General features: G+C 39.7%; 1 protein-coding gene across 1 annotated transcript in view; it reads left to right on the top strand.

Moving 5' to 3' along the window:
* The window catches only part of BEND5 (BEN domain containing 5), a gene marked incomplete at its 5' end in the record, with an annotated part of 895,229 nt that overhangs the window by 736,741 nt on the left and 131,532 nt on the right, over positions 1 to 26,956 (top strand). Inside the window, one exon of the mRNA XM_083359611.1 lies at positions 16,880 to 16,991. Within this exon, the coding sequence (XP_083215737.1) occupies positions 16,880 to 16,991 (112 nt within the window). The remainder of the gene's footprint in view (positions 1 to 16,879; positions 16,992 to 26,956) is intronic.

The following is a 26,956-nucleotide window of genomic DNA, read 5'->3' as shown; positions in this document are numbered from 1 at the left end:
AAAAATTGTGATATTGTAAAGTCATGAGCCTTACTATAGAAAAGTCAGGATTTCCTTTTCCCTGCACAATTCATCAACCTCTATTTTATACTCATTATAAATATTACCGGTATGTTTAGTGTCATAAAGTCAGGATTAGTATTTGCTTGTTTAAATAAACTGTGAGATGAAGAGGATTTTTTGTTACTTACATGAATGTTTCAGTCTTTCGACACCACAAATTCTGTTCTTCCTTCCTTCCTTCCGTTGTTTTTAAAGGATCCTGTCGGGTTTCTCTTCTTATACTGTACTCTTCAGTTTGTTAAAGAATTGATTATATTCAGCCTTTGGAAATCTGGAATTGAAATCTGAAATTGATATTAATTACCCAGAAATATGTTTCCACTTTTCCACCAGATATATGGGGAAAGGTTGATACAATTCCATAGTTTATAAGAAACCTGTTATGGTACAGCTCTGTAAATCATTATGAAATTAAGAAATGAGAAGTTTATGCTATTTTGGATCCCCCATCCCAGATGAGATAAAAAATAGATAATAAGTTTTACTGATCAGACATCACTTGTCGAAATAGTGAGTATTTTCAAATCATTAATTCACTCCCACCAGGCAATCTCAAAAGGGCTCTCAGAGGGGTGCTGCTTACATGATTCACCTGTGTAAAGAGCTCAGTTCAATATGTAATTTTCCTACATATTTTCCTTAACTAAGTACTTCGCATTTCCTCAAAGATCATGTTTGTCTGCTACCTCTGACAACAGATTTTTTAAAACCAAAATATTTTCTTTATCTAATGCTCTTTTGATGATGTTGCATGTTTTCATGTTCTGGCTTTAGAAACAAAAATGAATGCTGGAGCACTTAGTAGGCTAGGTTGAGATGTGGAGTGATAGGGACACTGTGTTATGTGTGTAGGACCCTGCTGCTTCATGAGTTGTATTGGTTGCCAGTTGAACCTAATTCAAGGTGCTGATTATCAGCTTTAAAGCCTTCATGGTTTAAGGCAGAGGTCTTCAAACTTGTCCCTTTTATGACTTGCGGATTTCAACTCCCAGAATTCCTCAGCCAGGCACGTTGGCTGAGGAATTCTGGGAGTTGAAGTCCACGAGTCAAAAAAGGGACAAGTTTGAAGACCCCTGGCTTGAGGCCTAGCTATCTGAGGCACTGCATATCTCCATTTGTCTTTCCCCACTAGTGCAGCCAATCAGGCTACGTGCATTCCAGATACAGATAGTCCTTGATTTACAACCACAACTGAGTCCCAAATTTCTGTTGCTAAGTGAACCAGTTGTTAGGTGAGGTTTGCCCTATTTTACAACCATTCCTGCCATAGCTGTTAAGTGAAGCACTGCGATTGTTAAGTTAGTAATACGTGTGTTAAATGAAACTAGCTTCTCTATTGACCTTGCTTGTCAGAAGCAAGGTGGCAAAAGGTGGTCACTTGACCCCGGAACACTGCAACTGTCATAAATATGAACCAGTTGCCAAGCATTTCAATTTTGATCATGTGACCATGAGGATACTGCAATGATTGTGTGAAAAACAGTCATAAATAACATTTTAAGTGCGTTGTAACTTAGAACAGTCACTAAACAAATGGTTGTAAGTTGAAGGCTATCTGTACTGTTAATTAAGCAATATCATCTTGCAGGATTTGGCAAATGTACCTTTTCTATACCTGCCCTCTGGAATGATGTCTCTCCCCCCCCCCGCCGCCGCCAGAGATGTGTGTGGTTCCCACCCTTACATTGCTTCAGAGATTGCTGAAAACAATAAACTCTTTTCAACTTTTGCTGAATATAATCAACTCTTCAACTCTTTTCCCAGGCCATGGGGACAGGGTGATAAGAGAAGGGAATCCCTTCTCTTATAAGTGGATTATAATTTGTGTTTTTCTCTTCTGGTCTGTTTTGTTTTTCTTATACATATTGCTTTGTATCGATAATCTGCCTAGAGATATGTAACCTTAAAATATCAATCAATCAATCAATCAATCAATAGTGCATGAGACTTTCTGAAGAGTTAGAGTCAATCATGCACTGAGAACATGCTGTGGCCAGAGGTTAGCAGCCAGAAATAAGAGCAGAATATGGGGAGATCAACCCTGACTGCTCTTTAGAAGGCCAGATCCTGAAGTTGAAACTCAAATTCTTTGGCCACCTAATGAGAAGGAAGGACTCACTGGAGAAGAGCCTAATGCTGGGAAAGATTGAGGGCAAGAGAAGAAGGGGATGACAGAGAATGAGGTGGCTGGATGGAGTCACTGAAGCAGTAGGCGTGAGCTTAAATGGACTCCAGAAGATGGCAGAGGACAGGAAGGCCTGGAGGAACGTTGTCCATGGGGTCACGATGGGTCGGACATGACTTTGCAACTAACAACAACATAGGGAAAATGTGTGTGCAGACAGGGTCTGTGGAGAGCGAGGAATGGGGTTACTAGGAAGGAGAGCGCTGGATGTGTATTTGTATGCTGAGTTTACCAAGAACCTCAGGACAGATGTAAAGGGTCAGAGAGCATGGTAAAATCTTGGGATGCTGAGGAGAGGGCCAAGCTAAGAACAAAACAAGCTGAGATCAGAAGCATCACAAGAATCAGAATCATGGAGCACTAAGTACAAAGCATTGTATAAAATTGTTTCCAGCAGCTAAGAGGTGGCAGTAGCATTGTTTAAAAACCCACTGGCTAGGGTGCAGGACTGTAGCTGCTTTTGTGCACTTAGCACTGTTGATGAGGTGGCCATCCTGCCAGGCCTAGACCAGATAGTTGCTTATTCAGGGATCATTTGCTTTTGTGAAGTGCAAGGACTTTGTGTCAGATCTGGGTGTCCACTGCACTACTGAATATCTACACTGGTTGTGTCTGAAATTCTGGTGCCAGCTTCTCTGACAACTAGTGATGGAACTGGGCAGCCAGACAAGGGGCATGGACTTTGGTGAAGTTTCTCAAGATTGTTCCTCTCAGATGTATCTTTTACATTCATGTATTATTGACTGAAGGGATGCGGTGGCTCAGTGGGTTAGGACGCTGAGCTTGTCGACCAGAAGATCGGCAGTTTGGCGGGTCGAATCCCGAGTGCCGCATAACAGAGTGAGTGCCTGTTACTCGTCCCAGCTTCTGCCAACCTAGCAGTTCGAAAGCACGTAAAAATGCAAGTAGAAAAATAGGGACCACTATGGTGGGAAGGTAAAAGCGCTCCATGCGCCTTTGGCATCTAGTCATGCCGGCCACATGACCACAGAGACGTCCTTGGACAAGCGCTGGCTCTTCGGCTTTGAAACAGAGATGAGCACCAGCCCCTAGAGTTGGAAATGACTAGCACACATGTGCGGGGGAACCTTTACCTTTTTACTTTTATTATTGATTGAAGAGGCGATAGGACAGGAAAGTCAGGAGCTGGCAAGAAAAAGACCAATCAAGGATCAGGATAGAATGATGAAAGATGGCATAGAAATGGTAGATGGGTGGTAGTTGGAGCTTGTAATGTGTTGATATGAGCCAGAATGGAAATGATCCTAATGTACCATGATGCAATTTTTTGTATCTGACTTCTCAGGGGCAGGCCATTGGTTGCTAGCTAGAGCCAGTTCCAACTTTTAGGGGTGGTCCTGCTTGTAATTACTAGGTCTTCTATAGCTGCTTGTGGAAAATTCACTGCATCAGTGGCCTGCAATTCAGACATGAGCATGTCCATTGCAAGGAGTAATGTGTAGGGAGGAAGGCTTTGAAAGAGAAAGAAAGAAGATCTGTTACCAAGGCAACACACATTATTTAAGCACATGGGAAAATAGAGAATTATGAAAACTAAGGAAGGCATCCTCCTATCTACATTAAGATAAAAGAGGGAAAAAGGAAGCAGGTTCAGATTTGCAAGATTCTCTCCTATAGCATTGTAATAGAAGTAGTTTTAAGTCTATGAAGCATTTGTTTCTCAGTCTGGTCTATTTCATTTGGCTGTTACTGGGACAGTAGGTGAGAAATTGGTCAGAAAGAAAAATTGGAATGGAAGCTATTGTCATCATAACATAGGATCTGTTGGGTAAAGATTGTGTAATGTTGTTCTAAGCTAACTTGATAAAGGATTGAACTTTAGTTTTGTTGTTGTTGTTGTTGATAATGGTGTAACATCAAACATTCCGATATTCTGTTGTCTATAGATATTCATTCTATTTATCTGACCAAGTGGTGTGAGGTAGAGAGGTAGAGATCTACTTCCAGAACCCAGCATTAAACTGGAACCCAGATCCAAAATGATATAGGTAGGCAGGCCATACAACCAGAAAATGATTGGTGATCTTGACAGTAGGAATGACTTCAGCAGGAATGCAAACCTCGAGGAAATGATCCATCACTCACCCTTGAGAGTGCAGAACATCCATCATAAAATGCAGAGAGAGAGAGAGTTCTTCAAGGACCCAAGTGTACTGGCAACATTAAAAGAATTGATAGATTTGCCTGAGACATCCTGGACTTGGCAAGCCTTGATATGTGTCCACAAAAGTTCCAAGTGAGCAGAGGAAGCATTTTTGTAGACCAAGCTAATGTGTCACAGGATTGTTGTAGATAGGGCAGCCATGATGACATAGTAGCCAATTCTCAGCTTAAGGGGAAAGGGACCAAACTGTTTTGAGATATCCTGCAGGTGACAGGATTGAGTTTGCATGTTCAGGCCTTCTCCTGGTACCTGATGCAGACAGTTAAGGAGTAAGCCCTAACATGCCTGGTGGGGCATGCAGAAACAGCTCTTTTTGTGCATCTGGTACCAATGATGAGGTACCAGCCTGCCTGATACAGCTGACATTAATTGTTTACATTGCTGAGGTGCAAAGACTTTGTGATGTAACTGGTTGTGGAAGCCTATGTGCTGGCCGAGAAAGCACGGCATCTGAGAAGCAGAGAGCTTTCTCATTTCTGGTGTACTCTGACCAACCAGTAAGTCATATACTTCCATTATGACAGGAAGCTCCAAATAATTCTTCTTGGTATTCTGTAGCAGTACTTGCCAACACTGAAAGCTCCTATGCAGATCACATACATGTGGCATCAAAATAACATGAAGTTATATTTCAGTTTGGTTTTAGGAATAAAAAAGTTTCACCACTTTGCAAAATATCTTCAAGGGACTGTATCACTCAGATCTTCATTAAAGCAAAACACTGCTTTATGTGCAGAATTTTGGTAACAAGGACTGTTTGAAGTCTTGACTCAAAGGCAATGTAATGAAACCACCCAATCAGATTTTCATGGAATCAAAGAGTTGATGTGGCATGTGAATTTTAAGATTCATCAAGACATCCCATCACCCATTGGGTTAACATTTCAGTTGTGTTGTCATTTCAGAAGTGTTTACTTATCTAAACAGATTAATAGAATTATTATCATTATCATTATTATTATGGTTTATCACATAGGCAGCCAGATATTCAGACTGAATTTGGCATTTTTATCCACTTATTGAGTCCTTCCCAAAGACCTAGGATGGGCAGATGTTGATGTTTGAAGGTGTTAAAAATATGATTGCCAGATGTAAGCTATTCCAAGTAAAACTGCCTTTCACAAGTGACTGGTGGTGATTTAATCAATGTTGATGGTGTTCAAGTGGTGCTCCAGTTGTTTCAGGATTGCACCCAAGGGGCCTATTACTATTGATACTACCCTTGCTTTCTTTTGCCAGAATTGTTCTATTTATATTTGCAAGTATTTGTATTTTGTTATCTTCTCCAATACTTTCTCTTCTATTCTGCTATCTCCAGATACTGCCAGGTCCACCATCCAGCCTTTTTTTTTTGTCTTTCTTATCAATAGTTGTTAGGCCTGGGGTGTTATGTGGCAGGTGCCTGTCTGTTTGAATTCTAAAATCCCAGAGCACTTTAGTTGTGTTTTTTTTCATTTTCTACTACTTTCTCTATTTTATGGTCCTACCAGTTCTTGATTGCAGGCAAATGGTATTTCTTGCAAGTCTTCCAATCCACCATTGTTGCAACTTTGTCACAGCATTGCTTGTAGTTAGCCTAGTGATCTTCTTCTAGTAGCTAACTTAGGTGGTTCACTGTTATTTCAGCTTCTTTGCGGAGGCAACACTCACTGTCTGTTGCTGTCTTTCAGTTCTGGTTTCAAATCCATTTGTTCTTAAGGCTTCGACTTTGGCAGCCAGAATTAGCTCCTCTTTCTTTTCAACTTTCCTGCTGTTAGACATTGCCAGGTCTTCATATTATCTGCTTTGCCTGCTATTTTTTTAATGTACTGGCCATGGTCTTCTCATGTCTTCTTTCTGGTCTTCATTTGGTCTTTTTTTGTAGCCAGTCTTGTAGGGTAGTCCAGTATTCAGTATTCAGTCAGCCTTCCTGGTATACTAGCTTCAATGCATCTTCTTCAGTGTCCACCAGATAATCTTCTGATGCCTGTTTTTATTCCACAACTGTCTGATGCACTTGCAACATTCTTTGCCCACCCATTTTTATTGGCAAGTAGAATCTGTCAACATCCATGTGAGGAAGAAGGGCAAGATTCATTGTCATTGTTTTTCTGGCCTTCCTACTCAGAGCTTTTGGTTCTGCTTGAGTCTAGTTGGACTTTAAAATTTTCTACACTCTCTTGAGGTATTCAGTTCTAACCTTTTCTTGACTTTAGTATGCTTGTTGTTGTTTACATTTATATGCCACTCGTCTCGCAATTCGAGGCAACCATGGATGAGCAAAAAAAGCAGTGAGAGTGGGAGCAATTTATGACTTCCTGCTTTGCTTCACTGTTGACTCTGCTTGTGGAGAGAAAGTTGATGGGGGAAGCTGGCAGGGAAGGTTGCAGGTTGCTCAAGTAAGCATCTCATGTCCCTTCGTGTTTGTGCCATATGACCACTCGTGTATCCCTGTGCAACCTCCACTTACAACATTCTCGTGAACCTTCCCTGCCTTGTGCTGTTTTCTTTCACATGTTCTCTAACCTTCATCACACTTCTGATTCAGTCTCCCTCCACCTGGCAGTAGCCACATAACTGCCTGCTGGCCATGGATTTGCAACTTCCTGCTGGCTTTCTCATTGACTTTACTTGTGGGAAGCTGACAGGGACCATCAGCAATGATGATCTAAACTTGATCATCATCTTCCTGCCCATTTCCCCATTGACTTATAGGAAGTTGTCAGGCAGTGTTGGAAAAAACAATCAGGTAACTATGACTGACTGTAGCAGTATGACAGTATGGTTTCCACAACTTTTTCAAATTTCAATCCCACAAGATAATGAGCTCCAGATTTTGGGTTCATTCTGTAAGTTAGCCTATCGAGGTACCTTAGCTTAGTTCAAACATTGTTGCTGTATGATGCACTGTTTCACCCAATTAAAGCTTATTAATGGACAAACACATGTGCAAGTTTTAGTAGTATATAGATGGAGATTGCAGATGTGCTTACAGTCTTTTATTGAATTGGATTTTTGCTTCCAGTTGCCATTTCCAATTGGACAGAACTCTTCAAATTAAATTTCAGATTTGAATGGAATTGACACTTTGACTGGAGCTGCAAATTAGAATTGGATATTTTCTGGTTCACATCTCTGTTGTGCTTATATTAGTTCAGCTTTTCTCTTTTTTTTTCTTCAGAAAAACAATCCTGGGATCTGGATTCACAGCAAAGATATTTGGATTTTAGAAAATGTTGTGGATGCTAATGTCAACCATGTATGTAAGAGAACATCCCAGAAATGGATGCCGCTGTGATCTGTAAATTCTGTGTTAAAACATTTACATTACTCATGCACATATATGAGCTCTATGGTGAAAAAGGCATCATTACATATTCAGCTATGGAGATACAGTAAAAGGCATTTATTAATGCAGATAAGTTTTACTTGTAACATTAAATTAATAGTTATTTGAATGCAGAAGTGTCTCCATATGAATTTTTTAAATCCTCCTTCTCCTTTGGCATAGATGCAGTCTGAAGTGGACTATAAAAATAGCATCTGGGTCTGGGTCCTTGAATGAACTTCTATTACTGATGGGCTGAAGTTACAATTCATCTTTGCTGATTCACTAATTATGTCATTCCCCCCCCCTCTTTGATTCTATCCCTACTAACTAATGTGAAGAGATGATATTGGGCCTCTGTCAGACTCCCAACACAGAGTCTTGTTGTGATTTTTTAACCTTTTGAAATAGAGTACACTGGTATGTCAGTACTGATCTTTAATTGATCCTGGGAGGCATGATGAGTACCAAAACTGATGAATGCCAACCAACCACTTGACTTACCCTGTGACCCTTTGTTTCAGCTGGGAAGGTCTTCCTGCTTGTCCCTTTTTCTATATCAGCGACCTTCCCATCTTGGCTGACTTCCTATCAACCCTCTGTGGCCATCCCACTCTTCCTTTTATAGCAACCTTCCTGGCATGGCTGATTTACTATCTATTCTCCATGGCTGTCCCCCTTTTCCTATCATGGTGTGCCGACTACCAAACCAACAACAAGTATTGGTGGAGTAGTGGGCTAATGCCTCCTTAAGTAACACCAGCTGCCTGCAATTAGTGCAGGTTCGCATCCCACCAGGCTCAAGGTTGACTCAGCCTTCCATCCTTCCGAGGTAGGTAAAATGAGGACCCAGATTGTTGGGGGCAATAAGCTGACTTTGTAATAATGCCACTTGGGGCCCCCCGAAAGCCCTAATAAGCAGGCATATACATAGAATGAAGGCTATTGCTAAGCACATTGATTTGTGCTTAGATTGTAAGCCACCCTGAGTCTTCGGAGAAGGGCGGGATATAAATGGGATTAAAAAAAAAGTATGAAGACAACATTTTCGCATCAAAATGAGTTGATACTGAATTTGACCAGTTTTGAAGCAGTTGAGTAGCACTGTATTGGCTTTTCCTAAAGGCCTTTCTGGCAATATTTGGTAGAACTACATCCTTCATGAGCCTCTAGACATTGGTTTCTGGGATGTTGTGCATTCAGTTAAATTCTTTAATCTTCTAGTCCACAAGCTGTACATTCATAAAACATCGCCATGCCTTTTAAATGCTTCTAATCTGTGTGTCTGAATCCAGGGGAAAGTGGAAAGGTGATGGGAGCAGGCCCTGTTCTATATATAGCACCTGCTTGTCTTTTCACATCTTTGCATCTGTCAAATCTGGATTGATGTGGAGAAGTGTTTGTGTGTGAGTGTGTGTGTGTATTGGGGCAATATATGGTACGAAAGTTTTAAGGAATGAGAAGGTGTTGGTGGGTGGGTGGCAGGAAACTTTCTTGTGTTTTGGAGCATTTTGAAAATTAGAATCTAGGTTTGGTTATTAAGTGTGGCTCAGAATTCACTGTCATTTATTTAAATTATTTTTTATTTTAATCCCATTTATATCCCGCCCTTCTCTGAAGACTCAGGGCGGCTTACAATTTAAAGCACAAATCAATGTGCTTAGCAATAGCCTTCATTCTATGTATATGCCTGCTTATTAGGGCTTTCGCCCCCCCCCCAGCGGCATTATTACAAAGTCAGCTTAATTGCCCCCAACAATCTGGGTCCTCATTTTACCTACCTCGGAAGGATGGAAGGCTGAGTCAACCTTGAGCCTGGTGGGACTCGAACCTGCACTAATTGCAGGCAGCTGGTGTTACTTAAGGAGGCATTAGCCCACTGCTCCTTTATCCTTGTACAGTCCATTACAATGATACACCATCAGATAACCTGTTGCTATCATGTCATGAACTATGGCTGCCTTGTGAAGTCTATCAAAATAGGGGGGGGGGGAATCAACGTTGTAGCTGTTCCACAGTTATTCAAAACTCCAAAAGAGGGCACCCTTCATATTATCCTTAACAAGTGTGAGATGTCTCTGTCCATGGCTATTTTATAATTACTGTTTGGATTGAGCTGGGAAATTCCTTTTTTTTTTAATTTTAATTCCATTTATATCACGCCCTTCTCCGAAGACTCAGGGCGGCTTACAAGCTTAGCAGTAGCCTTCATTCTATGTATATGCCTGCTTATTAGGGCTTTCGCCCCCCCCCCCAGCGGCATTTTCTTTTCTTCTATTGTTTATAGTATATAATCAAGGTTGCCCCAGATATAAAAAGAAAAAACCCAAAGTGGTTCCAGTGGTGGTAAGAGCACTTAGGGTGGGAGTCCTAAGCTGGGGAGTGGCTCTAGTTGATCCCAGTTTCTTTGTCCAGAAGAGAGCAGTGCTAGGAAAGCTAAGATACTGCACAGAACCCACAACCCCCCAAAAGACTGCAGCTGTTCAGATAAATGTTCTTTAAGCATCCTATATCAGCCAATTCAGCATCAGTCATGGAATAGTTTCTTCAGGGATTCAAAAATTAAAATAGAAATGCTGCCTAGAATATAGGACACCCTAAACTTGACATTTAACAAAAGCCCTCCTCCTGACAGACATTTCTAGCCAACTAGAGTAAATCAAAGCATCTTATTGGGATCAACTGGACAATTCATAGGGAAGTTAAACAAATAAATGAAACTGAGTGGCTGGAAGGCTTTTGTCACTTAATCCTCACTACTGATAATATTTGGTTCCAAATTACATTGTTGAATACATTTTTTTTATTTTATTTTATTTTAATTCCATTTATATCCCACCCTTCTCCGAAGACTCAGGGCGGCTTACAAGCTTAGCAGTAGCCTTCATTCTATGTATATGCCTGCTTATTAGGGCTTTCACACACACACCCCAAGCGGCATTATTACAAAGTCAGCTTATTGCCCCCAACAATCTGGGTCCTCATTTTACCTACCTCGGAAGGATGGAAGGCTGAGTCAACCTTGAGCCTGGTGGGACTCGAACCTGCACTAATTGCAGGCAGCTGGTGTTACTTAAGGAGGCATTAGCCCACTGCTCCACCAAGACATTTGACAAAATTTTCTTAGGCCCTAAATTGGGTTGGGTGCAGATGGAGTATCTCTACCATGACTGTTGGATTCAATATTATTTTTCATATCTTGTTTATACTTTTCCCCTTTTTGTCTCATTAAAAATTACACACACTAGTGGCTTTGAGGAGTCTCTAAGGTTTGTGCTCAAGGTTTCTGAGTGGCAACAGTGTTTGCATCTCTGCCCTTTGTAGAGGCTTAATTGATCCATCTATTAATTTGATCTAGACATTTTCTGTCATTCAAAATTTTCATTTGTGCTCTAAGCAGACATTTTTCCTTCAGTAAAGGTGTCACAAAATGTGTTAGCCTACATGGGCCAGATCAGGAAATTTCATTTACTTGTTAATAATTCAACCTACCCACTGAAAATTGGAATATATCCTCAGCAAGCCTCTTCTGTATTATGATGGTTCCAATCTAAGGAGGCTCAGAAGTCTGATAGATCATCATAGCATTCTACTTAATTACACAAGCTTCCATTATAACTGCTTACAATTTGTGGAGTTTGTAAGATGATGCAGTTGATAAAAAAATGTAATGAAGGAAACTGTTACAAACACACACTAATGCACATCAAAAACCTCCTGCCCACTTCAAGAAAAGGGATTCATAAATTGAAAGGATGGAGGTACCTGAAGTAGGAAGGGATGACAAGAGTTTTAATAATAATAATAATAATAATAATTTAATTTTTAAACTGCCCTTCTCCCGAAAGACTCAGGGCGGTGTACAGGGCAATACAATAAAATACAATATATAAAAATTAAAAGAAATATTAAATACAATAGCCCAATTCAATAATCTTCCCCCTTCCCCCAGCAAGTTATTAATTTCTACCCATTCTACAATGATTCTGGAATCCAGTGTGCATTTTGGAAGACATGTTTATTCTGAGGTCCTGAACAAGAAATTACTCTGGAACAAAAAACAGGACAGTTATTGTAAGATAAGCGGTAGTCAGGAAAAGGAAGAGGAGGAGGAAAAGTTGGGGGACAGATTTTCCACACTGATTCAAAGTGTATTAGAGACAGGGGGACAACAATTTAGGGGGAAGGCAATGAGGAAAAACATAGGAAGGAACAAGAAGTGTAGTTGGAAAGATAGGAATGGAACTGAGACAACAGCATGATTAATTAGTGCAGTCAAAGTTTAGCAGTAGAAGCCAAGGGGGTCTCATAGACCATGCAAAAATTCTTGAAGACTACATTGTCCTGTTTTTAGGGAATTGTGCTCATATGATGCTGAGATCCCAAGTTAAAGAGTTTGGACATGAATAGATAATCAGTGAAGTTTGCTAAATATATTATGGCCATACGGGTTTTTATGTCTAATTTTTTTATAGAGTTTTGCACATTTCAATGCTTGCATATAATAATGCCTGGGTTTGTTTGTTCGTTTGTTTAATTTAGTATAGGTGTTCACATTAGGTATAGGCTAACATTATGGAAATGAAATTGGCCACCTTCTTTAGTCCAATCCAGATGTTATGTTATTGTCTTGAGTCCTGTGGCTCTGGAATCATATGCAGGAGCACCCACAGATGGAAGTCAATAAAATCAAGATGATGGCTTTCATATGCAACAGGCATAAAAAAGGGGAGAGGCTACCATTTTGTCTTTTTGACTTCTCCCTACAAATATTCCTTCATTTAGCAGTGTTTTCAGTTTCATTGCATCTCTGTAAACATGCCTGCAGTGCACCACTGTATGTGCACTGAAGCTTGTATTCAAATCCCTATGTATAAATGCTGAATTTCAGTGTTCCTGTTTCTACTCCATCCTTTTAAGTTATATGTGGGACCCATTCTGGGGTGCTACTCAGCTTTCCATTGATCCATTTATTTTTTCTCTTGCCACATTTACCATTGTACCTAATAATGATGCTGAAAATTGAGATTGATTTTCCTGAGTTAGATATTGATACAAAGAATAGAGAAATTTTAATTGGTGGTACTTATTCTGTGATTATGCTAAATGCCTCTCTCTTTTTTTGGGATACCAGAGGGTTGATTCCATCCAAAAGAAACAAATGGCTTTGTTTCCTGTTAGTTTCTATGAAAACCAAGGTACTTCTTGCTGATCACAGACTAATGTTGTACATGCTGCAAAATGACACAATTCCACCTTTGCGTAAACATGAGTTCTCCCATAAGTTAGGAGATGGAATAAGCGAGCACATGAAAGGAAGACAGACACTGCTACAGCTTTGTTTATATTTAGCAGGAGAAAATGAAAGGATGTTTTGTTAACCATCATATACTGTTTAAAGCTCATTCTACAAACATCTACTCCACCATGTGGCCTTCAGCAGCTAACGCTGTTCTGTCCACTATGCCTTTGTCTTATGAAATTGTCTTTTGTGAACTCTTTTGGAGATATAATTTTATGTAAGGAAAACGGTTGGCTGAAAAAGAACCAAATGCCGTGTCTCATGACCAAATTGTCCCCAGGGATTTGCATTGCATAAAAGGCAAAAATGAGAAATCTAACCAAGCTACTTGTTCCTGCAACTCCACTTAACTGCTGTGGAAAAAATCATTGTTTGCTCTGCAGGAACTGAAGCAGAATCTTATTTTTGGAACGTGGAGCAAAGCTAACTAGCTTGTTCATCACTTGCTTCCGAAAATCTCTTGGCAGTTCAGGAAAGAGGTAACAAGATATACTCAGAGTGGAGACTCCTTGGACTTTGGATGGTTTTAAAATACCTTACAATGGGCCCCCACTCCTGCTGATTGCAATTAAAACTTTTATATAAAATGCACAAGGCATGCTGTAGCAGCATTACTGGCTGCCTCTTTACAAACAGCTATCAAATCACAACACTGCACACAATACCACTGGGATCCATTCCATATAGAGGTTCATTTTAAATCCCAGTGGACTGTGGCTAAAATAGTAAATAACGAGGCAGCACAATAACAACAAATTAGGTGTGAACAAGTTACAACATGAACATCTGTCAAGTAAAGTTGGGCAAGACCTTCTTGACCCACTACAAGGCCAGTTTCTCCACCTTGGAAATTCATTTTGGCAACTCATCCCAACTCATCTGAATTCTAGTATGTTATGTCAGAAGTTTGGAGCCTTGATTTCCCATGATCTAGCCTGAAAAAAAATGACTGTTTTGGTTTTGTTACATTTCCAAAACAAAGCCTGAAAAAAAAATGACTGTTTTGGTTTTGTTACTTTTCCAAAACAGGATCTGCAGGAAATTTGGAATATTTTAAGTAGAGATATCATGCCAAATTGAATAAAAGTCAGTGCAGGACATTTAAGCTACATCCTTTTACATTTTTTTTTAAAAAAAAATCCATATAACTCTTTTGTTTCAACAGAACAGAATGAAATCTACAGGGGAAGTGCATTTTTTTAAACTGACAAAAAAAATTACTGTGTAGAGTGGAATTAATTACTTGAGGTAGACTCTGGGGAGATTAATTCACTATACGAATCTCCTAATTTCTTTACATAATTATTTATGTAAAAGAAAGCATTGTTCTTAAGACAGCCAGATGGTAAGACTTCCACAAAACGTCTTACAACTTCTAATTGAATGCAGTGGAAAACGATGAGACAAAGAAAAGGCTCAAATTTTAAAATCACCCTTTCTGATGGGCAGTGCCTTCTTTTCTCTATAACACAACTAAGTTTCTGAACTGCATATCAGACCAGAGCTTATAAAGGAGAGGACTTTGAACTAAGAGTAGGACAAGTGAATTATGAAATATTCTATTTCTCCAGTGGCCTTCGTGATGGCACTGCCTTATTCACAGATTATTCAGAAATGTATAGGGCTTGCAAATGTGACCTCTAGACGTAGTGATTGGGGGACATAATTATATGATACAAATTAATGGAACTGAGTTTCAGCCCTGGTTTCACTTGTCTGGAAGGTTTTACTACTTTGATATGGACCAATAGGCAGGCGTCTTGTGACCTTCCTATCCTCGAATAACATACCATTTACTAATGACTGGTAGAAATTCAAAGACATCATGCGAAATGCATATTATTTCAGAGAGTGAATGTCGAGATAAACTCTGCTCTGAAGTGGCCAATGTCCCTGCAATTAATAGCTTCCGAAAAGGCTATTAAAAATAATAGACTGATGTTTTAATGAAGAAAATGCTGTACATAGTCTTTTAGGTATTATTTTATTTTACTTCATTTTTATTTTACTGTTTTCCAACCAGTGTCTTTTGCTATTATAAGTTATACATTTATCACCCTTCCGGCAGAACTCATGCCTTGAAATAAAGCAATGTACAATTTTGTCCCCTTCATAGAATACGGGGGTGTCTTCCCTCCTCTCTATCCTTATTTAGTTTCAAATCCCAAGCCTTCACACTGCTGCCATTGTGATTTGTACTTGTGGGGGTTTTGTGGGATATTATCTACGCATTCACCAAGTACTGATCCAATGAACTGGCATTTTCTAACAAAGCAGATGAAGAGTCTGTACATTTCTTTTTGTAATAAATCATGGCCGTGAAAAAGGATTTCTTTAAGTCCTTTAGTCCATTCTTGTCCATCTCACTCAACTTCAGGGACTAGGTCTGTAAGAAACTCCTAAGGCATATAGTAGGCAGCTGAAATAAAAAGGCAGGGGAATCAAAAGAAGAAAAGTCAGAGGTTCCAGTGATTTTCTGTTGATTGAATACTCTTGAAAGCAAGGCAGGATAGTAAGAAAAATAAGCAAACGAAAAATAAATCACATCTTCAGGCATGTTATTAGATCAACAATAGCAAGCAGCTGAGGGCCCTTTCAAGAGAAAATGATACCTAGAGAGCGGAGTATAAGAATTGCTTCTTACAGGGCATTTTATACATAAGTGCAGAGTGTACATGCACCTTGTCACTGTACAAGATTGTTTCAGATGTAACTTTTGCAGTCATAGGTTCAGCTCTTCTTCAGTGTTCATTTATAACAATCTTAAAGGAATCTTACATCTGAAACAACAACTTTCATACTTTCACACTTGTACAATCGATTTGTGCCTATGCAGGGTAGAAATAGACTTAAGGAGATTGAGGGCTGCATGGATATAAATCTATAGTTTTACATGGGCTGATCATATCTTCTCTTAGTCTTGAGTATTAATAGATTCCTTCCTAAAATTCCAGTCACCAATCTGTTTTAGATGAGTAGAAGCCAGTCTTTCTAGTAATGCCATATTTGGGCTGCAAAAATTCATATGACCACTAAATAGCAGTAAAGAGACAAAGATTCTATACCTATTACCATCCAGTGGTCAACTGCATTTTTGCAGTTGTAGCATTTATTCTCTGCACTTTGGAGTGGCCTTGTGTCTACTATAGTTTCTGATCTGGGAATACAATAAACATTAGTGCAATGCTGGAGGGACAAAGCTTCTATGTTGATATAGCTGCGGTTGACTTCCAACTTCTACCCAGAATTATGGATTATTACTCCAGTGTTATAGGTTGGCCATTGATATTTAAACAATAAAATTTTCTACATGTATTAAAGTAAATATATATCAACTCACTGTGGCTTCCTCTCTGGTAAGTAGCTTTAATACTGCAGCTTAAAGTTAAGCGATTTAATGAGGTAGAAGTTGTTTTATAAACTATCTTCCATTCAGAAGGTCTATCTTAATTGTTCTGTGGATTACAAACTGTTTAATTTTTCTTTTAATATTGCTCTATTTTCACCATTTTCTGCTTCTAGCTGGACAATATGTTGGTTTATTCTCTCTTATTCCTGCTTCAGCTTGTGGGATTTGCTCCACTTTTTTTCACTTATATTTTATATAATATGATAGGATGACAATCAGAGAGGTCTACACATCATGCTAAGTCAAGATTAAACAATGTTAATGGATTTTTGTAATGTGTAATTTGTAAACCATAATTTATAGCTTAATGATTCCAGTCATTAGGGCTGAATTGACCAAGAGTGGTTAGCATAGGGTGTGACAGTCAGCTTTGCACTACATTATGTACAATATATTGGGAACTGATTGCCTGATCTTTGTTTTCATAGGTGTTCCTTGATGGGCTTTGATTTAAATCGGCACTGGGTAGATCCCTCTCCTTGGGCTCATCCTACACTATACGGTGTAAAGCAGCTAATTATTCAGATGCACAACAATCCGGTGAGTGAACAGTGGAAATATAAAATAACTTCCCTTTTATCTACCAATTGACAAATGTTGATTTAAGGTTACTCTCAGAGTTTGTGACAAGTATTCTGGAATTTTTTTAGTGAACATGTTTCTACAGAAGCTTGCTTTTGCAAAAGCTGCTTTTTTTTATTAAAAAGTTTTAAAATACAATTTTCCTTTAAAAGATCCCCCCTTCCCCCTCCCTCCTCCCCCCTACTTCCCCCCCTCCCCCCTTCCTCCCCCCCCCGACTTCCCAGAGCTAAATACAAGGTATATATCTAAAAAACAATCATAAACAATCATATACTAACAACTATAAACTCTAAAATCCATCACTCTCTAGCTTATATAAAATAAACCAATCTTTAATAATATTAAATATGTATAAAAAACTAAGATAAAAGAAAACTAGCGTCATTCATGTTAATTTCAAAAAAAAAAACCCTTCCTCCACTGTCTACGTTCTTCCACAATTCTCTATTTTCTAAACAAATTCTCATTTACACACCACAAGCACCTATCCCTGTTACCTAATCAATCTCTAACCAAAATAGTCTATAATAGATAGTTCTTACACAAATTAACCCACATTAGCCCATAAAACTTTCTTCCATTTCCTCCGTAGTAAATTTAGTCCATTAGTTCCACTACTTGACTGCAAGTACGTTGTGGAAGTTCCATAGATTTCTGCTGGTCTTATTTCTTAATCTTTTTTGAACTTTTTAAGGCAGCACGCGTCACCCTCTGTTCTCTAGGATCATCCAAAAGAGTTGTGGCTTGATCTCCTCCTGCACCATTCTCATCTGTTTGTCCATCTTCATCCTCTTGATGTTCTCCTTCTCCAGATCCCTCTGCAACTTCCAAAAGTATTGATGGGTATGCTTTTAAAACATTGTTGTAAAAATCACGCGCTTGCTTCACAGTAACCAAACAATACCTTTTGCCTTCATACATCAAGCTCAAGCCAACTGGAATCTCCCATCTGAACCTTATATCTCGTTGCTTGAGCTCTTGCACAAGAAATGTAAAGTCCTTTCTTCTCTTTAAAATCTTTGGAGGAATTTCTTTTAAAACCAGAACTTCTTGATCAGCAATCACAACTTTAGTATCATAGGCAGCTTGTATAACTTCATCTCTAATTTCCCTTTTTAGAAAATAAACCACCACATCTCTAGGCAGCTTTCTCTGTTTAGCAATCCACGAGTTCACACGAAACACTTTGTCCATGCCTTGTTTTATTTCAGATGCTGGCTGGTTCAATACCACATCAAAAGCCTCTGAGACCAGCTGCTTTAGATCTTCCTTAATATTCTCTTTTAAACCTCTAATTCTAACAGCAAACTGCATCTGGTAAAATTGAGCCAGACTCAGTTCGCTATCCATTTTGTCTTTTAAATCTTCAATTTCCAATACTTTTGCTTCTAATATAGCATTCTTTTGAGTCAAATCTTCCACTTTTTCATCCAGATCATCCACACATACAGCTACTTTATGCACTGAAGACAAAATGTCTGCCTTCATCTCTCTAAACTTCTGTTCCATCCTCTCTTCCATTCTCTCCTCCAATTTCTGCAGTTTCTCCTCCATCTGTAAAAATTTAACACCCATTGATTCCAAAATTAACTGGGTATGTTTTTCAAGATCCTTCAATGTCAATACATCAGAAGAATGCAGCGCCTGCAATAATGAATGTTGTTGCACCGGAGAGTTTCCAGCACTCCGAAAAGTTCTAGGAGGAGGTTTAGCCGCCATCTTTTACTTACAATTGTGACGCACTTTCACTTTAAGTTTTAAAAAAAGTCCATCAAGCTCGAGAGTAGAATAAAATAATCCTCTTCATCTTTCCCTCTTGTACCACTCTGCCTGCTCTTTTCCTTTCATAGTCCTTCCTTCAGGCAGGGATGGTCGCAGACGCCTGGCTCTGCTCCATAAAATCCGGAGCAGAGACGCAGGCCAGCTGGGAGCAGCCCAGGCTACGGGGGAGTTCAATCCTTCAGCCGCCCAAGCTCAAAGCTCAGGCGGCCCCGGAGAACTCGACCCCTACCTGGGGGCTCACCCCCTCCTCTTCTCCCGAGGAGGGGGCTTCAAATTCGCCCAAACAGCTGATCGGCGCTGTTTCGGGCGAAAATCACTCAGCTGAGCCGCGGTCAGCCCGGGAAGGCTGTCTCCGGCGCCGCGGAGCCACCGGAAGTCTCACAAAAGCTGCTTTTTTGTCTTTCCTGAATCTTTCCATTATCATTTTCATCCTCCTTTTTCCCACAAGGAAACCCAGGCTCCTTTGAGTCAAGTTTGCCTTTTGTGATTTCATGGACTCATCCATTTATTTTCTTGGCAATAATATGCACATGATTTGCCACTATCTTTTTCCATATTTTTAAAAAAATTTTCAGCGTACATCTATGGGATTTGCTTATGGTCTCCCATTTGGATACTAAGCAGTTCAGACCCTGCATAGCTGCTCAAGATTATCCAAGATAGGCTACATGTTTCCCCTGTTCCAGGCCAAAACAACCTAAAAACTAGGGAGTGTAACAGTTGACAATCAAGCTCAGTTAAAAGGCAGACCAAAGGCAGCTTGGTGTTGGGGTACTTGTTATCTTACAGATACCCAAGAGGACAAGCAAGTCTTCCACTGATGTTTAAAACAAGGCAGCTAGGGAGAGCAGTTGTCCTCTTGGGATGCACAAGCTTTTCAGGCAGAGCGCTACATTTCCTTGGCTAAAAACCTGTTGAGGCTTTGAGGCTGACTCCACAAAAAGGACATGTCAGGATAAAGAAATTAGTTGAACCACAATTTAAAAAAAGAATTTTGTCTTAATTTATTTAAATTAATTAAATTTATAGATGATAACTCCCCATGCATTTCAAGCTTTATCACACGAAATGTACATTAAGCAGCAAATTGTTGAGGACTGCCTAGGATGCCAAAGCTACAGTTGAACTTCTGAACCAGTTCCATGTTCCATACATCACATGACACCTTTGTGATAAATTCACAAATATGCAAGATTCCGCAAGAATATTTGTTATACATCATATCCCAATGTTGGTTATACTAATACCCTCACAATTTTAGGACACCATCTTTAATAGCAATAGCAATAGCACTTAGACTTATATACTGCTTCATGGTGCTTTACAGCCCTCTTTAAGTGGTTTACAGAGTCAGCAGAGTCAGGATCCTGACAATCTGGGTCCTCATTTTACCAACCTCAGAAGGATGGAAGGCTGAGTCAACCTTGAGCCAAACTCCTGGTGTGAACAGTGAGCTAGCCTATAGTGCTGCATTCTAACCACTGCACCACAACAGTTCTTCATAATTATCAATTCATATTTCAGCAAGTGTTGGAGACTAACTTGGTCAGCCTGAGAACAGATACATAAAGACATCAGTTAATGCATGATCTGAATTCAGCATAATTGATGTAATAATAATCTAATTGTAGTGGGCACAGGGTCACTGCGAGAGTAATAGCCTTAGTGATACAATATCAAAGAATGTTGTTTAGTGTATGTTAAGGGAGCATTGCTATATGAAATTTAAAGCTGAAGAGAAATGGCATTTGCAAATGCTATGTAAACAGCTACAGATATTACTCATTCACACATACAACATACAGTTGCTGCTAATCTAGGAAGATGGATTAAGGAAAGAGGAAGAGTAGAAGACAGACATTTATTGAATAAGTGGCATCAAAGTCCAAAAGGTTTATTGAGTATATGACCTAAGAAAAACCTCTTAGTGCAAAAAGAAGTGGACCTGAAAATATAAAATAAATAACAGCATTTTACTGCTAAGGAAGTGTTTGGATTTTATAGAAGGCTCTTGTTGAGTAAAACTCTTGATACTTCATCTCTCAGCGACAGCTTTTCCTTTCAGAGAATGATAGCATATTGAAGCACATGTTGCTATTCCATTTTTTCATGTGTATGTGTCTGTGCTAGATATTACTGCATCTGATTATACATACACACATTGTAAGTAAACAAACACATATGGTTAGTTTTGTGGCTGTTCCAGAAATAGAGATTGCTGTTTATTGTTAAGCCAGCAGAGCTGCAGTGCAACTTTCTCTCAACCTGCTGGAATCATATTTATTCCTGGCCAGGTAACAAACTGAAGTATCATGCAAATGGCTCTGTTTTTGCTGGGAATAAGAGAGTCAGGAAGAAAGAGACAAGCACGGATTAAACAATAAGAGCTGGAGCAAATATGTGGCTAGCACGAAGGGCATAGGCATCTGGGGAAATTTTTTTAAAAAGTCAAGTGGCAGCCACAACCATATATTAAAAGAATCAGAACTTCAGTCTATGGTTGTGAGCACCAACTTGATTTTATTGACCCTCTCCACAGAAGTCCCTGATTAAGAAGAACAATAAATGAAATGAAGCAGAGTATGGACAACAGAATTGCATTGTTTTTGTCAGGCCAAGGAGCACAGATTGTATGGTGTTCCAAGGATCACACTTCACTAAATAGTGGGGCACTGTTTATGTATAAGTGTAATTAATAGAATCAAGATCAAATGAAGTGTTAATACCACTTTATAATGCCTTGGTAAGGCCACACTTGGAATACTGAATCCAGTTAGGTACTGGCTTGATTCATTGCAGTTTCTCCATTGATGGATTGGTAGAAACATTTCTTATTGGATTGAAATTGGAGGTTCTGCCTATAATTTGCAACTTGAGCTCCATATCTACTGATTTTCCTGGCTATAGCTGTTATTTGCTGCTTTATTATTTCCAGTGCTTCCTTGATCTTCCTTGTTTCTAAGTGGTATTTCTTGACTGGGTATTCTTTGATCTTCTTGTTCTTCAGCTTCTTTTCTTTCATCTGTTCTAGCTTGCTTGCATGTGATCTTAACTTGCTGATCTTATTTTCTAGTCTAACTTTCCATTTTTGTGGTTGCACTGTTTGTTTGCTTTTCTTCTTTGTTGATTTTGCATTCCAGGTATTCAGTTATAACTGCAGCTGTCTTGTACATTGGTGCTTATACTTGATATTGCAGCATTTGCATCTTTTAATGCTTGTGCTAGCTGTTTCTTTGGAACAAGCTTCAATACAGGCAGCCTTATTTTGTTGTTTTTGTGCTGTACTAGATGCTCAGTTATTCTTTGTTTCAATTCTTTTATTTCTTTAGTTAGAGGGTTTTGTTTTTCCTGAGGAAAAAGTGCCTGGTTTCCAAATGAGAACAGTTGTGTCTCTCTGCTGGATTCCTTCACTGCCAACTCCCCCTGGTTTGCCTCTACATTCTGAATTACTTCTGGCAAGGTTTTGAGTTCTTTGCCCTGGGTAAAACTTTGCAATTCGCCCAGTTCTGTTTTTGTGAATACTTTATTTCATATCTGCTGGTCTCTGTTCTGTTATTTCTGATTCTGGATGTTGTTCTTTACAGAACTGTTGCATTTGTTTTAGATATCCTCTTCTTGTTGGACTTGATCATTATTTCTTTGTTTTCAATCACTGTGTATTTGTGATGGGTAAACACCTTTTCTTCCAGTAATTCTGCAGCTGCTGGCCCTGGTTGCTCAGCCAACAGTCCTGAGTCCTGTAACCCATTTTTCACCAGATACCCAGGAACTCCAACATTTAGCTGGACCTTGTTAACCCGGGTGACATCCAAGCCAGTATGGCTTTCTGAAATTTACATCTCACCATATTTTTTATGGGAGAGACATTCTTTCTCTGACTCCTCTGATGAGATCTGTCCAGTATGGTTGATCCTGTGGCATAGCTCTCATCTTCCTCAGAATACACAAGCCCCACAACCACGTCAAGGTAGTGCCTCACTGGGGGATATTATTATTATTATTATTATTATTATTATTATTATTATTATTATTATTATTATTATTTGTTGTTGTTGTTGTTAGTTGCGAAGTCGTGTCCGACCCATCGCGACCCTATGGACAATGTTCCTCCAGGCTTTCCTGTCCTCTACCATCTTCTGGAGTCCATTTAAACTCACGCCTACTGCTTCAGTGACTCCATCCAGCCACCTCATTCTCTGTCGTCCCCTTCTTCTATTGCCCTCAATCTTTCCCAGCATTAGGCTCTTCTCCAGTGAGTCCTTCCTCCTCATTAGGTGGCCAAAGTATTTGAGTTTTAGCTTCAGGATCTGGCCTTCTAAAGAGCAGTCAGGGTTGATCTCCTCTAGGACTGACCGGTTTGATCGCCTTGCAGTCCAAGGGACTCGCAGGAGTCTTCTCCAGCACCAGAGTTCAAAGGCCTCAATTCTTTTGCGCTCAGCCTTTCTTATGGTCCAACTTTCACTGCCATACATTGCAACTGGGAAGACCATAGCCTTGACTATACGCACTTTTGTTGACAGGGTGATGTCTCTGCTTTTTAGTGTGCTGTCTAGATTTGCCATGGCTTTCCTCCCGAGGAGCAAGCGTCTTTTAATTTCTTGACTACAGTCCCCATCTGCAGTGATCTTGGAGCCCAGGAAAATAAAATCTGTCACTACCTCCATTTCTTCCCCATCTATTTGCCAGGAATTGAGAGGGCCGGATGCCATGATCTTGGTTTTCTTAATGTTTAGTTTCAACCCAACTTTTGCACTCTCCATCTTCACTCGCAACAAGAGACTCTTCAGTTCCTCTTCACTTTCTGCCATTAGAGTGGTATCATCTGCATATCTTAGGTTGTTGATATTTCTTCCGGCAATCTTAATTCCAACTTTTGATTCATCTAGCCCTGCCTTTCTCATGATGTGTTCTGCATATAAGTTAAATAGGCAAGGCGACAGTATACAGCCTTGCCGGACTCCTTTCCCAATTTGGAACCAATCAGTGGTTCCGTGTCCAGTTCTCACTGTTGCTTCTTGGCCCGCATATAGGTTTCTCAAGAGACAAATAAGATGTTCTGGTACTCCCATCTCTTTAAGAACTTGCCACAGTTTGTTATGATCCACACAATCAAAGGCTTTAGCATAGTCAATGAAGCAGAAGTAGATGTTTTTCTGGAACTCTCTAGCTTTCTCCATGATCCAGCGTATGTTGGCTATTTGATCTCTAGTTCCTCTGCCTCTTCGAAATCCTGCCTGTACTTCTGGTAGTTCTCGATCGACATACTGCTGGAGTCTAGCTTGTAGGATTTTAAGCATAACTTTACTAGCATGAGAAATGAGTGCAATGGTGCGATAGTTTGAACATTCTTTGGCACTGCCTTTCTTTGGAATTGGAATATAAACTGATCTTTTCCAATCCTGTGGCCACTGTTGAGTTTTCCAAATTTGCTGGCAAATTGAGTGTAGCACTTTTACTGCATTGTCTTTTAAGATTTTGAATAGCTCAGCTGGAATACTGTCACCTCCACTAGCTTTGTTGTTGCTCAGCTTTTCTAAGGCCCACTTCACTTCACATTCTAGGATGTCTGGCTCGAGGTCAGTGACCACCTCATTGTGATTATCAGGGACGTTAAGCTCATTCTTGTATAGTTCTTCTGTGTAATTTTGCCATCTCTTCTTAATCTCTTCTGCCTCTGTTAGGTCCCTGCCATTTTGATCCTTTATCATGCCCATTTTTGCATTGAACGTTCCCTTCATCTCTCCAATTTTCTTGAAAAGATCTCTGGTCCTCCCTATTCTATTGTTTTCTTCTATTTCTTTGCACTGTTCATTTAAGAAGGCATTCTTATCTCTTCTAGCTATTCTCTGGAATTCTGCATTCAATTGGGCGTATCTTTCTTTTTCTCCCTTGCCTTTTGCTTCCCTCCTTTCCTCAGCTATTTGCAAAGCTTCCTCAGACAGCCATTTTGCTTTCTTGCATTTCTTTTTCTTCGGGATGGTTTTGGTTGCTACCTCTTGTACAATGTTGCGAACCTCTGTCCATAGTTCTTCAGGCACTCTGTCTATCAGATCTAATTCCTTAAATCTATTTGTCACCTCTACTGTATATTCAATGGGGATATGATTTAATTCATACCTGACTGGCCTGGTGCTTTTCCCTACTTTCTTCAGTTTAAGCCTAAACTTTGCAATGAGAAGCTCATGGTCTGAGCCACAGTCAGCTCCTGGTCTTGTTTTTACTGACTGTATAGAGCTTCTCCATCTTTGGCTGCAGAGCATATAGTCAATCTGATTTCTGTGTTGACCGTCGGGTGATGTCCATGTGTAGAGCCATCTCTTGGGTTGTTGGAAAAGAGTGTTTGCTATGACCATCGTATTCTCTTGACAAAATTCTATCAGCCTGTGCCCTGCTTCATTTTGTACTCCAAGGCCAAACTTGCCTGTTATTCCGGTTATCTTTTGGCTTCCTACTTTAGCATTCCAATCCCCCATGATGATAAGGACATCATTTTTTGGTGTTAGTTCTATAAGGTGCTGTAGGGCTTCATAGAACCGGTCAATTTCATCCTCTTCAGCACCGGTGGTTGGGGCATAGACTTGGACTACTGTGATATTGAATGGTTTGCCTTGGATTCGAACTGAGATCATTCTGTCATTTTGAGGATTGTATCCCAGTATTTCTTTTCCTACTCTTTTATTGACTATGAAGGCTACTCCATTTCTTCTGAGGGATTCTTGCCCGCAGTAGTATACCTGATGGTCATCTGAATTAAATTCACCCATTCCTGTCCATTTTAGTTCGCTGATACCTAAGATGTCGATGTTCAGTCTTGTCATCTCTTGTTTGACCACGTCCAGCTTGCCTTGATTCATGGATCTTACATTCCAGGTTCCTATGGAGAAAAAATCTTTACAGCATCGGACTTTCCTTTCACCACCAGACATATCCACAGCTGAGCGTCCTTTCGGCTTTGGCCCAGTCGCTTCATTCTTTCTGGCGCTACTAGTACTAGCCCTCTGCTCTTCCCCAGTAGCATATTGGACGCCTTCCGACCTGAGGGGCTCATCTTCCAGCGTCATATCATTTTGCCTTTTGGTACTGTCCATAGGGTTTTCATGGCAAAGATACTGGAGTGGGTTGCCATTTCCTTCTCCAGTGGATCACGTTTTGTCAGAACTCTCTGCTATGACCTGTCCGTCTTGGGTGGCCCTGCACGGCATAGCTCATAGCTTCATTGAATTACGCAAGCCCCTTCGCCACGACAAGGCAGTAATCCATGAAGGGGATTATTATTATTATTATTATTTAAAATAAACTAAATATAGTAAATGTGATTTAAATTTACCACCACCCCCAGTTTATTCAATAAGTTTCCCCTTCTTCAGTATTAAATCTGGTGATTTTGTTTGAGAACATTAGAAGAGATCATTACTTCTATGCTTTGCAGGGGGTTTGTCTGTCTCTGTCTGCGTGTGGAAGAGATAAAGATTTGGGCTATGTATCCTTTTGTTCAAGATCTTATGATTTTGGGGTTAGATCTCCATCAAGACTGTGATCAGGGGTAGAATATTTCATTACTATTATTGAAGTATTAAGTAAGATCAGTGTTGTTGAAAACAGGCCTAAGAAGAAATATTTCACACTTCAATCTTATGTATATATTGTCTTTAAGGAAGAACCACTGAATTCAGTAGAACTTGTTCCCAGATAGCCAGGAGCTGGATTGCTATTTCAGTGTCCCATTAGTTATACCAAGGATTGAAAACATTATTCATTGAATGTATTCTAATTAACACAACTTGCGTGAATACATGTTCAGGCTTGACTGCAGTGGGATAAATATCCTGTGTAAATATTGCTGGATCATTTTCCAAACAGTAAGTGATTTGCTTGTGTTATGGAGTGTAATCTTTTATTTTCTGAATAAAATTAATGGTGAAACCCTAGGGAACAAGTAAATCTCAACAAAATTATGCAGATACTGTAGATTTATTTTAGCTAAGCTAGCTGAAGTGCAGTTTTTTTCTACTTAACATATTTTCCATTAAACATTATATGGCCCACATTATATGGGCCTAGGTTTTCCCACACAGGGATTTTCCTAATATGAAAGGTCTGCCTTCACCAGGAGAGAAGTTGATCCTATTTGGTTCTTTCCC

The sequence above is a fragment of the Vipera ursinii genome, assembly GCF_947247035.1.
Source record: "Vipera ursinii genome assembly, chromosome: 3".
NCBI lineage: Eukaryota > Metazoa > Chordata > Lepidosauria > Squamata > Viperidae > Vipera > Vipera ursinii.
The sequence above is the reverse complement of the archived record's forward strand: the minus strand, read 5'-3'. Positions and strand labels throughout refer to the sequence as shown.